Source organism: Solanum tuberosum, unplaced genomic scaffold (assembly GCF_000226075.1).
Source record: "Solanum tuberosum cultivar DM 1-3 516 R44 unplaced genomic scaffold, SolTub_3.0 scf00096, whole genome shotgun sequence".
NCBI lineage: Eukaryota > Viridiplantae > Streptophyta > Magnoliopsida > Solanales > Solanaceae > Solanum > Solanum tuberosum.
The window spans coordinates 1,238,493-1,253,051 of NW_006239025.1; the positions used below are offsets into that span (position 1 = coordinate 1,238,493).

Below are 14,559 nucleotides of genomic sequence, written 5' to 3' on the forward strand. Positions count from 1 at the left end.
TTAAATATGAAAAGTAGTCCGGAGAGATGCACGATGCCACGCAAATTAATCAAATTTGAGGAGTCATCGGAAAGACGAATGGAACCACACTGATCAAATTTGAGGAGTCACCCGAAAAGACACGGTGCTATGCAACTCAGTTATGAGAAAGTAGTTCAGGAAAATCCACGGTACTATGCAAATTAAATATGAAAAGTAGTCCGGAGAGATGCACGATGCCACGCAAATTAGATATGCAAAAAAAGGTAGTCACCGGAAGGATGACACGGTGCTACACAAATTAAATATGAAAAAGTAGTCTCCGAAAAGATAGGACGGTGCTACACAAATCAGACATGAAAAAGTAGTCACCGGAAAGATCGCACGGTGCTACACAAATTAGATATGAGAAAGTAGTCACCGAAAAGATGGCACGGTGCTACATAAATTAAATATGAAAAAGTAGTCACCGAAAAGATGGAACGGTGCTACACAAATACCGACGGATATGGGGTTGACACAAAACAGCCCTAGAAAGTCACCGAAAATTGATGCACGGTGACCTATCTGACTGAATTTCTTCCCTTGAATATGGGGTTCATGCATGCATCATTGGTCCTACTTTTGTTAACATAATCATTGACCAGACAGGCAGAGGATATATGGGTAATAGCCACCCGCCGGCAGCGAAAACTCTTTGATTTTCTATCAAGATCGTAGAGGCTCTGATACCATGTGAGAAATATTGAAAAAGAGTATTATTGAATTGTTGTCGTGTCTACAGTATTACATTGAGACCCTATTGTAGATACTACAAATCTATTATACAATCCTTTACCAAGTAGGATACTATTTACTATTCCTATTCCTATTCTAAATAGGATTGTATAAACATATTCCTATTCTAATAGAATTGTATAAACTTATGCCTATTTTAATTAGATTTAAAGAGTCTGGGTGCACTAATAATATCATAATTTAAGCATTACCGAATTATTCAATAATGATTAATGGATAATAGTGAGTTTTTCAATAACGATTAATGGATAATAACGAATTTTTTAATGACGATTAATGGATAATGTCGTAGTTGATTAGTCATTAATAGCTATTGAATGGTCATGAATTTGAATCCCCTTATTTAACAATTTTGACGTTATAAATAAACCCTATCCCCCTTATTTAGCAATTTTGATGTTATAAATAAACCCTTAAGTTTGTGATAAAAAGAGTAAGTAATAAAAAGAGTAAAAAAGGGGATGTTGACGAGGATAGAACGCAGGTCCCAGGGGTGAATTTCCTCGCTTCTACCAGCGGACTAAAGCAGTTTTATGTTTCTCTAAGGGTGCACTCTTTATTATATTCTCTGTTTCTATAGTTTTTTGAGATAGATATGTATATATACATGATTTTTTCCGAAGTTAACGCGTGCACCCCCACCTATACATGTGGGTCCATCTCTGATTCTAATAGGATTGTATAAACTTATTCATGTAATAGGATTGTATAAACCTATTCATATTCTAACAGTTCTTACAACAACAACTAGGCCTCAATCTCAAGCTAGTTGGGGTCGGCTGAATGAATCCGCGGTATCATAAATGCTCTATTTGGGTTTGTGATGTTTCAATACTCCATATTTAAGGATTCTCATACATTAGAGGTACTCTAATATACTATAGTAACTATACTACTAATATACCAAGGCCTCAATTTGTTTGCACTTAATAAAGGTTTTAATTTGAATCATTCAGATCTCTGTTATTAAGTCTGTTTTTTTTTAAAAAAAATTCCGAGTCTTAAATCATTCAGATCTTAACCATTAAGTGAGTTTTTTTCTTATGTTACTACCACTTAATGAGTCTTGCACTCCAGGTACTCAATTCTCGTCATGCTTAACTGAACTTACTGTCGTTTTATAGAACTTGATTTTCACTTTGCCTGGGTATCCTCTTATCTCATAACTTTGGCAGTATTCCAATTCAATATTCCTACTATAGTGCACTTGCTAGGCATAACATCTATCAAATTGCTCTTCTGGAATACTGAGACTGCATTTCTGAACCGTCTTCATTAGGTACCTCAGTTCCATCTAATATCACCTCAACTTCATTCCTATCTTACTGGCTAGTCTCGCAATGTGTGTATTTTGTCTTACTCCTACTTCCTAAATCCCTTACACTCTTAAGTGCTTCTCCGCTGCTCGAGCTATTAGTTGTTCTTGATGTTAAAAAAATGTAAAGAAAAGTTGTCTTTCGTTGTGAAGAAAAATGAAGTCACTTAATCAAGTATAAAGATTCATTTATGGATTTGGTTGTCTACCACGCCTAAAAGTGGGCAGGCATTATGTTTTCCTCATAAGAAAAAGTTCTGGGAATCTTTTAGGTGATCGTTTCTTTTTCTTTTTTTCATTATTAAAAAAATATTTGAATGCTCAGTATAGTATGAAATTGTGCATAGGGCTTGTTTGGTTCACATCCAAAGTTATCCCAATTCCCAGGATTATAATCCTATAACCATGAGACTAATTTATCCCCCGGGTGGGATAAAATAACACCATGTTTGAGGTATAAATTTTAGTTATACCTTCAACAAAACAAGTATAAAATTTAATCCCAAACTTAATCCGGGTATATGCCACCTTGCTATTACGCAGGGGAGGGGTGGGGTGAGGTGGGTGGGGGGTATTAAACTAGTAGGATATGTTTGACATTAAAAGATAAAAAGTTATATTCTGTCTCTCTGCTAAACGGATATTGATTTTTTCTGTACATGTATGTGTTGTAATTAGATGTCGTAAATTAGTTTAGCTGGTAAGGCAGACACTTTTCTTAGAGCTAGTTCAGTAGCTTATTGCAGTTTCCATGTGCCTTTTTACCTTTACCATCTTATCAGCTTATTACCTCTTTTACTTTTACCATCTTATCTTATAAAATCTTGATGACTTTTGACTTAAACGGGCATTCAAGTATTTGGGGCTCAAAGTCTGTTTGCAAATTTGTGATAAGCACTTGTTCTTGTACTGTGTTGGTGTATCAAAGTTGACTAGGTACAGAGGGCCATTCTGCTATGCTTTGTGTGCCAAAATAACTTCAATCAAATGTGGTATATGGTAGCTTTCTAGTAGCGTTTGTTGTGATCCGTTCTCATTCCCTTATATTTGCTGGGAGGAGTTGCAGTTTCTGTATGAACTTGCACTTGTGGATGGAAATATGAGATTTACGATAATTCACTAACCCAAGATGGAGTTTTAAGTTAGCCAGGAGCTCTTCCAAGTTCCAAGTATGACCTTAAATTGGGTTTAAAGGTAAACATTTTGAAGTGCTCTTACCTGTTAGTACATTGTGATATTCTATAGGACACAGGCCCAGGAAACCATGTACATCTGAACTCATGTGTGGACAGACGGAGTGCTCTGGGATGGCAACTTTACCGCCATAACTTTCCTCCTAGAAACCATACTGTTCAACCCATTGCTGCACCCCATCTCAAAAACAAGGGTGAATAATCTACATGCTCAACAAGGGTGAATTCTTTTCATTCTTAATTAGTAAAGATGCTGACAGACATCAGAAAACTGAAGCTAAATTGAGTTGGAAAGGAAAAAATTAACTGAAAAGAAGGAGAATTGTATGGGGTTGAATTTTGGGAGATAATCTAGCTGTGTTGCTACGAGATTGTTTTTCTTGCTCAAGTAGTGCAAGTACTTCTTGATATTTGTTACTCCGTTCTACTGCTTTGTTGATTCTGCGAAACCTAGTTTGTAGTTCAAGCCACTGTTTATTTGGTCTCATGGTTTGAAGGCAATGTACTCTTTTTTAGGTTTTCAAAGGTGTCTTTGATTCATATAATGAAATATGCTACTTTTTAGGACCTATCCTTGTAATTCATATTCTAATCTTTCTTTTAATTCCAGGTTTTAACCAATGTCTAAACGAGTTCATCGATGACACGAGCATGAAATTTTCGGGTGAGTGTTTACTTATCATTATCCAAATGAGTACTTTTATCAGATGACCGCTTGTTTTTTAAGTAATTTAGCAACGTTCTAAGACTAGTTTTCTCCTCTTTATCTTTGTGATTTTCTTTTGGATCTCTTTAGCCTTTAATAACAGAAACATTGCAATATTTAGGCCCTATTTATTAAGACAACATGTTTTTATTGATGAAGTAATTGTGAACTTTGGTTGTCTTGGACTTTACATAATGGTTTCCTCATGGAAAAGTTTGGCAACAAATGTGGGGAAGAGATACATGTAGGAGGGAAAGTCAATTCTTGCTTCCTTCTTTAATACCTCTGTTCCATAAAATGATCCACTACCATTTAAATATTGCTTTTACTCTACTCTTTACTACAAATGACCATAACTTAACACCATTATGGATTCCTTATCACCACATTGATCATTCATTATGAGCTAGTGAATTAGTGATCTTTACATTCAACCACTCTGGAAGATTACTTTAAGGAAGTATTTTGTTTTGTACACTTCCCACCAAAAGTATCTTTTATGGAGAACGTATTAAGTCAGACTAACTAGGTTCTCAGTTGCAAAATTATAGCTTGAAAAAGTTGGTCGAAATGCCAAGCTGTTTCATCAAATTCTGTAGTAGTCATTTTTTTTTCTTCCATTAAATTAACACCTAAACTTCTATCCCACACAGGCTCGAGTTGGTTGTTTGAATCCTCTATATCTGATGTATCTTTTAAGACAAAAATTAGAGATTTTGTAACACAAGGGGTTTCCTACTTATGCCTATTGACATGCAAATCTCAAAATAAACTAGGAAATCGTTGGCAAACACAGGATGTAATGTAAGCGTACTAACACTGTTTTGAGTCAATGCAAGCTGGTTCTGTTGCTCGTATTGTTCTTTTTGCATGGATTCTTATAAAAGTTAACTGAGGCGACTTCTCTCCAATCTTATTATTTTCTTTAGATATGATTTTAAGTGAGTCATTTTCTTATGATTACGACTTGTGGTTGCTCTTCTTCTTCTTCTTCTTTCTTTTTGTTGGTCGGGGAGGGGTAGTTGTGCTCATGAATTCAAGATATCATACTCTTCTTCTCCTTCATGCTGAAAAGACCTTAGTGTGTCTGGCTTTTAGATCTACACCAATGTTTGAGATAACTTGAACTGGTATATGCACGAGAAGAGTGTTGTTTGTTTTTGCATATCATCTAAAGAAAGTTTTGTTTGTTGTATGCAACAGGCAGAATCCCGCGGCTAAAGTGGTACTTATATTCAGTCTGGCAGGGCAATTGATTTATCTCAGTTAGTATTTTGCAACTTGTGCTATCAAGTGTAGCAGTTAACAGCAATGTGGATTTTCCAGCACTACTTGTTTCTGAACAAATTGCTGGGAATATTTATATTTCCTTGTGAATTGTGATGCTATTTTGTGGCTCCTTTTTCAGTCCTACTCCCTTTTCCCCAAATTAATTATGCTACCTTGTTGGCAATCAAAAATAGTCAAATCTGATTATCAAAAAATTTCTTACTGTACTAATATTTTATATATGGTTTTAAAAACCATCAATGTTGACATAAAACACTTGAAATGGGATGAAAGATGTTGAATATGATTATCTCGTTATTAATCTTTTACAAATTTATTAATACATGATATTTCTTTTTTGTTTTTTCAAGCAATCTTAAATATCGCGTAACAGTCCTCAGCTTTAGAAAACCAAAAAGGCAATAATTATTCTTTTTTCTCAGACTATTTACTCCAATAAATGATCTGTGTAATTTTCTAAGAAGTTTAACCAAGTTCGAAAAGAAACATAAAATCGTTTATCACATTAAATGGTACGTAAATAATTTAGCCAAATACTCTTCCGTTCATTTTTATTCGTCTTCTATACTAAAAATACATTTATACTTTAACACATGAAGAGAATATTTTTTTTCCCTATTTAATCCTCAACATTAATTACTTATTTTTCAAAATATTTTAAAAAAAATTAAACATCAATTAATATGAATATTGTGATAAAATACTTATTTAAATCAGTATATTTTATAGGGCGTGCAAAATAAAAAGAGAGAAGTATTGAAAACATTCTTGAACTTGGCTAAATTATTAGTTTCATTCCCGAACTATTGACAGTTTTAGAAATACTTCTCTATTTGACTAACTAAACTTTAATACATCTCGATTTACCACAAAATATAACAAGTGGTTTCAAACTTTTGTAGGAGCATGAGACTCTTAATAAAAAAATCCGAAAGAATTGTTGAAACACCTCATAACTTGGCAAAAACTTAAAGGTATATTTCGCTCATGTTACAAGATTAGGGTATAATAGAACAACTTTCACATATAGCAAACACAAAATTCATATTTGTATGCTATAGCAACGTTTGCATAATTGCACTCCATAGCAAACATGCTATGACTAGGCTATTTCGCTATACATATATACAAAAGAAGCAATTGTATAATTCGCTGGCTCCTCTTCAGATTTGTATAATTTCGCTAGCAGGTCATTTGTATAAATTGTTGTCAGCTTCTCGTTTGTATAAATCGTTGAGAGTCTCTCAATTTAATTTTATGTGTTAACTTTCACATATAGCAAACATAAAATCATATTTGTATGCTATAGCTATAGTTTGCATAATTGCGCTTCATAACAAACATAAATATGTATATTTCGCTATACATATACAAAAGAGAGCAGTTGTATAATTTCGTTATACATATACAAAAGAAAATTTGTATATATAATTTTCTCTCGCTTTATACAAACACAAACACATTTTCTACATTTGTGTTTTTGTATAAAGTGAGAGGCGAGTGAACGAGCTAGATCTGGGAGAGTGGCGAGCGAGGGGAACGAAAATATATGTATATATACAATTTTCTCTCGCTTTATACAAACACAAACACATTTTCTACATTTGTGTTTTTGTATAAAGTGAGAGGCGAGTGAACGAGCTAGATCTGGGAGAGTGGCGAGCGAGGGGAACGAAAATATATGTATATATACAATTTTCTCTCGCTTTATACAAATAGAAACACATTTTATACATTTGCGTTTGTATAAAAAGTGAGAGAGAAGAGGGAGAGAACGAGAGTGGCGAGCGAGATTCACCTGGAGAGAGGCGAAATAGCAACAGTTTGCTATGGGGTACAATTAAATCAAACTATATTTATAGCATTTAATTTGAATTAATAGTTTTCTATTATATACAATTTTCCCATTAATTCAGTTAGTTAAATAAAAAAGTGTTTTTAAAGTTATCAATAATTCACAGATGAATTTAATAATTTGCATGAAATTTAGAAATGTTTTCAATACTTATCTAAAAAATAATAGTAATAAGGGAGAACCACGTCGTTTTATTGCGCAGAAATTGGCGCAAAATTCTAAACTTTGGAGCCATTCCCTTCAAACTTCCCGCTAAAGTGAAACTGCAAAAGTTCAAAATCAATGGCAGAAATTCAGAATTTTCAAAAACTCAAATAATTTGACTGCTAATCCTCCCGGGTTTTTTTTTTCCAAATTTTCTCTACTTCATAATCCCCTTTTCCCTCTTCTTCCACATCTCATCCTCACACAATCTTCTAAAAAAAGAAAACAATGGGTGGCAAACTTCAGGTTTTACCTCCAACCAAAAGATTCATGTTGATGCATCAACAAGATCAAAAACAAAATGGATCTGTCTCATCATCAAAACTTCCTGCTAAAAAGCGAAAATTCTCTCCAGAAACTCCTCCACCTTTTACGAATAACAGCACTGTTACTACTCTCTGTTTGCCCGCGAAGAAACGTGTTTGGGCTTTTCATCCATTTGACCTCAATGAGGAGTATAACCCAGTTTGTTTTAATGATGATGAAATCAAGGGAGAAAAATTAGTTGAGATAACAACAGATGATGACATTGATGTGGATGACGATGATGGGATTGTTTGTGTTATTTGTAATAGCACAGACGGAGATCCATCAGATCCAATCGTTTTGTGTGACGGTTGTGATTTGATGGTTCATACATCTTGTTACGGTCATCCTTTTACAGATGGAATCCCAGAAGGCGATTGGTTTTGTGCTCAATGTTTAGCCTCAAAATCAGAGATCCCAAACCCAAAATCCTTTACCTGTTGTCTCTGTCCTGAATCCGGGGGCGCATTGAAATCTACTGTGAATGAAGGTAAATGGGCTCATGTTGTTTGTTCACTATTTGTTCCCGAAGTTTTCTTCGTCGATCCAGAAGGTCGTGAAGGAATTGATTTCAGCAAAGTTCCTAAAAGAAGATGGGAAAAAAAGTGTTACATTTGTAAATCCAAAAAAGGATGTGCTATTGATTGTTCTGAGCCGAAATGCCCTTTGTCTTTCCATGTTACTTGTGGGTTGAAACGTGATCTCTGCATTGAGTACACAGAACGACGTAAAAATGGCGGTGTTGTTGCTGGATTTTGCAGTAGCCATACTGAACTATGGAAAAAGGTTGAATCTTTTTACCCTTTTTTTCAATTTTTTCGTGCTCGGATTTAACTTATATACATTAACTTGCCTTTAGTTATCTTAGGTGCAGATGCGGATTCAAAATTGGAACTTTATTGATTCAATATTTAACGTGCTATTTCTAAAGTTGTAGGTTTAGATAGACTATTAGTTTCAATTTTAAGTGTATTTTTTTCACATAAATTTGTGCTACTTATAGAAAATATTGGATTTAAATGAACTCGTTGCTATAATTGTAGCTTAGATTTGTATTTAAGTATTTAAAACTTGGATTCTTGAACCTATATAATTTAAATTTTGGATCTGCTTCTTCTGTATATGATCTCGTATTTAAAATTAGTAGTTGTGTTTTACTGTCATAAAAGTTAATTTTTTGCGTAAACAATAATTTTTGGGTTTGTATTGCAGCAACAACAAACTGGGAAGTTCAAGATTGTGCCAAGAGAAGAATGAGAATCCTATTTTTTACCAACATGGTTTGTGGTGTAGTGGTGGACTACGAGTTCTGAGTATGGGGAAAATTCTGTTGGGATTGTCGTGAATGGGCTTTGAAGTGAGCAATCCGAATTTAGTCGGAGCTCCAATGTGTTGCACCAAAAAAGAGAATCCTAGTTTTTAGGTAGTATTAGAGTAGTTGATAGGCAATAGTATTCTATGATAATTAAAATTTGTAATCTTTTTTTCTTTTTTTTTGTATTTATCATACTTCGAAATTTCTCAGTTATTATTATTACTAGTACTTGTTTTTTTCATACAAGAGAAGACTGTTATTTGACTCTATAAAGGATTCTAACATTGAGATAATATGACAATATTTACGAAATCTCAATTTGGATAAAACTTACAAATTAACTTCTTGTCCAAATCAAACACTTTACCAACCTTATATAATGGGGTTAGTATTTTTTTTTATTTTAACAATGATGAAAATATTGAAAAACAACATGGCTTCACGTTTGAGATTTTGGGTGATTTTTCAAGTAGTTTTAGTTGTATTTTTTGCTAGATTATCATGTAGTTTCGAAGTGAAATCAGCAATTGGAGATCCAGGTATGAGAAGGGATAATTTAAGAGTTGCTATAGAGGCATGGAATCAGTGTAATGAAGTGTATGAAGAAGCTCCCAATATGGGAAGTCCTAGGCATGCTGATTGTTTTGATCTCCAAAAATCAAATAATAGGAGTAAGTCAATATACAATATTACTTTTTCTTTTCCATCTGATGTTCGGTATTCGCATGGTCAAGGTCCCACATAACTCGAATCTAACACCTTTAGTTAAAAAACTATTTTGTGGCTCATGTGAGTGTTAGATGTGTGAGGCATAGAATAATATACAGTTAATGTTCCTTAATTAAAGGTTTCGAGTTAGAACTGTGGTAGAGGCGGATTCAGGATTTAATTTAATGGATTCGACTTTTAGAATTCTTAACATTGAACTTATTATACTGTCAAAAAGTATATTAACCTCTTTTCTTTTGCTGTCTGTTGCAAGTTATTATGCTTTTGATTTTCTTTATAGAAATCAGTAACAGTAAAAATATTGATCTTGCAGCAAAGCTGGTTCACTTGGTGAATGAGCTTGATAACAAACTAAGTATACATGATGCCAAAAGCTTAGGACAATACTACCTGAATGTGGATATGTATGCAGCTTGGAAAGAATTGTTCTTAGGATACAAATGCAAAGTTCAAGATGAGCCAAAACCATGGAATTTTTGGATGATCATGCTCAAGAGTGGCAACATGGACACAACAGCAGCAATTTGTCCCAGAAATGGCATACCATCTCAACCATTTGCTCAAATACCGCGATTTCCGTGTTTTGGGAAAGGTTGCATGAATATGCCTAGGATATACCATGATTATAGCACATTACATAGTCATAGGAAACATCCAAAGGTGACTAAGTTGAAGCATAGTCATAGGAAACATCCAAAGGTGACTAAGTTGAAGCATAGTCATAGGAAACATCCAAAGGTGACTAAGTTGAAGCATAGTCATAGGAAACATCCAAAGGTGACTAAGTTGAAGCATAGTCATAGGAAACATCCAAAGGTGACTAAGTTGAAGCATAGTCATAGGAAACATCCAAAGGTGACTAAGTTGAAGCATAGTCATAGGAAACATCCAAAGGTGACTAAGTTGAAGCATAGTCATAGGAAACATCCAAAGGTGACTAAGTTGAAGCATAGTCATAGGAAACATCCAAAGGTGACTAAGTTGAAGCATAGTCATAGGAAACATCCAAAGGTGACTAAGTTGAAGCATAGTCATAGGAAACATCCAAAGGTGACTAAGTTGAAGCATAGTCATAGGAAACATCCAAAGGTGACTAAGTTGAAGCATAGTCATAGGAAACATCCAAAGGTGACTAAGTTGAAGCATAGTCATAGGAAACATCCAAAGGTGACTAAGTTGAAGCATAGTCATAGGAAACATCCAAAGGTGACTAAGTTGAAGCATAGTCATAGGAAACATCCAAAGGTGACTAAGTTGAAGCATAGTCATAGGAAACATCCAAAGGTGACTAAGTTGAAGCATAGTCATAGGAAACATCCAAAGGTGACTAAGTTGAAGCATAGTCATAGGAAACATCCAAAGGTGACTAAGTTGAAGCATAGTCATAGGAAACATCCAAAGGTGACTAAGTTGAAGCATAGTCATAGGAAACATCCAAAGGTGACTAAGTTGAAGCATAGTCATAGGAAACATCCAAAGGTGACTAAGTTGAAGCATAGTCATAGGAAACATCCAAAGGTGACTAAGTTGAAGCATAGTCATAGGAAACATCCAAAGGTGACTAAGTTGAAGGGGGGGTTTCATGGGACATGGGAATTGGATGCTGATATGAGTACAGCGAAGACTCGGAATGATACTTCATTTTTCTCTGTTACTTGGCATAAGATTCTTGGAAAAGGAAGCTGGAAATTTCATCATGTGTTGAAGACTTCATCAAAGTACCCTTGGTTGATGCTTTACTTGAGGTCTGATGCAACTACTGGATTTTCTGGTGGATATCATTATGAAACAAGAGGCATGTCAAAAATAGTAAGTTTCTCTTCCTAATCGTCGTTATCATATTCTTGTTATACAATATCTTGAATAAGACCTACAATCCATGTAAACGTTGCGAAAAATGGTGGAAAATGATGTATAATGGCTGATACCAATTAGCTGTGATTATGTTTTAGTCATGTTAGTACATTTACTTTAGGTCCAATGCTTGCCAGGAGTCTTTCTCTTGTCAAAATATAGAGAAGTTCTGTATAATACACACATACACACATAGAGACGATCTTAAATGGAGCGACATGTATAATGAGATTCATATAGCCGATCCCAGCTGACCTCAACTTGATTGAGATTGAGTCATAGTTGTTGTTGTAGTAGTAGTAGTAGTTTTCTTGTTATACAATCTGATGTTCTGTTTGCTGATATGGAATTAGGTTCCAAAGTCACCAAATTTCAAAGTGAGGTTCACACTAGATGTGATAAAAGGAGGTGGTCCAAGAAGCCAATTCTATCTAATGGACATAGGTAGCTGCTGGAAGAACAATGGTCAGCCTTGTGATGGGGATGTCACCACAGACGTAACGCGTTACAGTGAAATGATCATCAATCCTGATATTCATACTGTATCACCAGGGTGCAACCCCAAGGAGAATTTGAAGTTGTGCCCAATTTACCATACTTTTGCAAATGGAACTCGAGTTCATCGTACTGATGAGGCAAGATTTCCCTATGATGCTTATCATATGCATTGCTCCCCGGGCAACGGAATGTATCTTGAGGAACCATTCAATCACTGTGATGAATATAGCAACCCTCAAGCTCAGGAAATACTTCAAATTCTGCCTCACCCTGTTTGGGGTGAATATGGATATCCAACTAAGAAAGGGGAAGGATGGATAGGTGATCCAAGAACTTGGGAACTTGATGTCGGGAGACTCTCACAATCACTTTACTTCTATCAGGTACTTGACTATATTTTGACGCGTTTAACTTCTCCACACACTATTAGACTGCCTAAAAGATAACTACAGGTAACGTACCTGAAAAATAAGAATGCATTAACCCCTAGATGAATTGTAACATTGTTTCTTGGGTGATATTGCAGGATCCATTTACTAAACCAGCTGAGAGGCATTGGCCATCTATTGATTTGGGAACTGAGATATATGTTAGCAGCAATCAACTTGCTGAGTGGGTCATTAGCGACTTTGATATCATTGTGACAGATGAATAGTTTCATTTTTCTCTTTGCTAGTTTCACTTTTAGTTAGGAATAGAGTATTTTTTTTGTTTCTTTTCTCTTTGCTTGTTTCACTTTATACACAAGTGAAACTCTCAAGGCTTGGAGATTCTTTTGTTTATGTTTATGAAATATCACTTAGTTACCAACAAAAGCTTTGATCACAATCTATGAAGGAATTATCCCATTGCCAGATCTAAACTGTTAACAAGCAAATGTGCCAAAATCTGAACAGTAAAATCTAATGTTAATGATTAAATGTTCTTATTATATTGTATATTCAATCATCTATGCATAAAGTCATGTGATAAGGTTATAAGGCAGTAAAATTCTTCCTCAGAAATGATGAATGAAAAGGTGAAATACTGAGTTTTCATTGGCTTAACTGTGCTTATCATCGAGGCGAGGTGTACATAAACTTGCCTGGATATACTGTCAATCCAAGTATTTCCGCACCAGCAAAGAAATATTGGTCATCCATAAGTTTAGGTATAAATATTTTGTTACATAACAGGATGAACAGATAGTAGTTGAATTGTTTATTTGAAATCCACTCAGTAGGATCTTCTTCTACTGATTCCCCATTTAAGATGAATCAATTCTGGAGAGTATCAATCAATAAAAGCACAAGGATGGTACTCCAAATACACACACACACACACAATGGCTTCTTCACTGTTGTTATTTCTTTTTCCATACTATTTGAACTGTGAGACCACCTCTCACTTCCAACGCAGAGGTGAAAAGTCTGTGTACACCATCTTTGTTGATCCGTCTTTAGCAAGCAAATACACTTTTAGTTCATTTATATTTATGTTATCAATCTCTTGCTCTCTTTTGTTGCTCATTGTTTCAAATGAGTTCCTTTTTTCTCTGGAATCTTTCTTCTATCACGCATAAAATATGAAGAGTTAAGGAAAGGAAGTCAGAAGAACAATTTTTTTCTTCATTAATATCAATGATGCATAGGCTATATATATATATATATACACATACAAGGGGGCATAAATACCAACTCAACAGGGCAACCTGAACCTAAAGAATACCTATTTAGAGACCCTAACGACTAATAAATGGTTTTCATCTACCGGGTTAACAGATCCCTCTTCAGATCTCCCATGCTGATTGATCTGAGGGAAAATGCACATCTTGAACTGTCTCACTGCAAGGGGGATGTCCTCACTTGATTCAAAGAACCATCAAACAATAGTATCTACTAGGTTAGACCATACTGAACAGTGCCAACCTCTCTGTGAGCGGCAACAGCAACAGCTGCAGCACCGACTGCACCAAACTGTGTTTGTGCCTGTAGTAGTTTTGCATCCATGGCGATTTGACCTCCCAACTGTGCTACCCTTGCCTGTGTATGGTAATATGGGTTAGTGCTCATCTCGAAACTCATACTAGCGGACGACTTGGCAGCCATGCACTGGCCATGTTGCGGTTTAACTTGAGAGCGGTCCTTCTCTGCTTCTGTCCCACACCTCTCTAGATGTGTAGAGTTACTTCTGAACAGATAATGTGGAGACATGCCATGAGGTTGGACAACAGAGTTCTGGGGATATACTCTTCCATCAGTGACTTCTTTGATGCTTCTGTCACCATCATATGATAAAACTGGTCCTAAAACTCTTCCAGGTTTGGCTGAAAATGATAGAAATGAATATTAAAGAAGAATCAAACAAACAGACATGCACAACCCACTATCACTAATATTTGACAAGGACATTAAAAGCGATTCCAACAAGCATACAACACTTCCTAACTTTCAGCATTCCGTATATACTCATTAGGGCACCTTTAAATATGATCACTCCTCATCCTTATTTGCTCCCCCCCCCCCCCCCCCCACCCCC

At 35.2% G+C, this 14,559-nt stretch overlaps 4 protein-coding genes across 5 annotated transcripts in view; 3 read left to right on the top strand and 1 right to left on the bottom strand.

Moving 5' to 3' along the window:
• LOC102589885 (protein FLX-like 1) overlaps positions 1–5,562 on the top strand; it is a 9,637-nt gene extending 4,075 nt beyond the window's left edge. The window contains exons 6-7 of one of the 2 annotated variants that reach the window (XM_006348276.2): positions 3,896–3,949; positions 5,199–5,562. The gene's annotated coding sequence lies outside the window, so the exon portion shown is untranslated. Of the gene's footprint in view, positions 1–3,895; positions 3,950–5,194 lie in introns of both variants that reach the window. The other variant, XM_006348275.2, reaches the window with a different exon arrangement.
• A 1,958-nt stretch (positions 5,563–7,520) lies between these two features.
• Positions 7,521–9,161, top strand: LOC102590417 (protein Jade-1). The gene is made up of 2 exons (XM_006348277.2): positions 7,521–8,432; positions 8,859–9,161. The coding sequence occupies exons 1-2, from the start codon at positions 7,569–7,571 to the stop codon at positions 8,901–8,903; spliced, it is 909 nt and encodes a 302-aa protein (XP_006348339.1). The 5' UTR covers positions 7,521–7,568; the 3' UTR covers positions 8,904–9,161.
• Positions 9,162–9,394: 233 nt separating this feature from the next.
• Positions 9,395–12,724, top strand: LOC102583851 (uncharacterized). Its single transcript, XM_006348339.2, has 5 exons — positions 9,395–9,632; positions 10,004–10,350; positions 11,263–11,499; positions 11,898–12,425; positions 12,569–12,724. The coding sequence occupies exons 1-5, from the start codon at positions 9,395–9,397 to the stop codon at positions 12,695–12,697; spliced, it is 1,479 nt and encodes a 492-aa protein (XP_006348401.1). The 3' UTR covers positions 12,698–12,724.
• Positions 12,725–13,628: 904 nt separating this feature from the next.
• The window catches only part of LOC102590770 (mitogen-activated protein kinase 19-like), a 5,830-nt gene continuing 4,899 nt past the window's right edge, over positions 13,629–14,559 (bottom strand). The window contains exon 10 of the mRNA XM_006348278.2: positions 13,629–14,347. Within this exon, the coding sequence (XP_006348340.1) occupies positions 13,920–14,347 (428 nt within the window). The 3' untranslated portion in view covers positions 13,629–13,919. The remainder of the gene's footprint in view (positions 14,348–14,559) is intronic.

Coding starts and splice junctions, on each gene's coding strand:
- LOC102583851 (XM_006348339.2), top strand. CDS start 9,395: ATGGCTTCACGTTTGAGATTTTGGGTGATTTTTCAAGTAGTTTTAGTT. Junction 10,351..11,262: donor GTCATAGGAAACATCCAAAG/GTGACTAAGTTG, acceptor ACTAAGTTGAAG/GGGGGGTTTCATGGGACATG. Junction 12,426..12,568: donor AATCACTTTACTTCTATCAG/GTACTTGACTAT, acceptor GTGATATTGCAG/GATCCATTTACTAAACCAGC.
- LOC102590417 (XM_006348277.2), top strand. CDS start 7,569: ATGGGTGGCAAACTTCAGGTTTTACCTCCAACCAAAAGATTCATGTTG. Junction 8,433..8,858: donor ATACTGAACTATGGAAAAAG/GTTGAATCTTTT, acceptor TTTGTATTGCAG/CAACAACAAACTGGGAAGTT.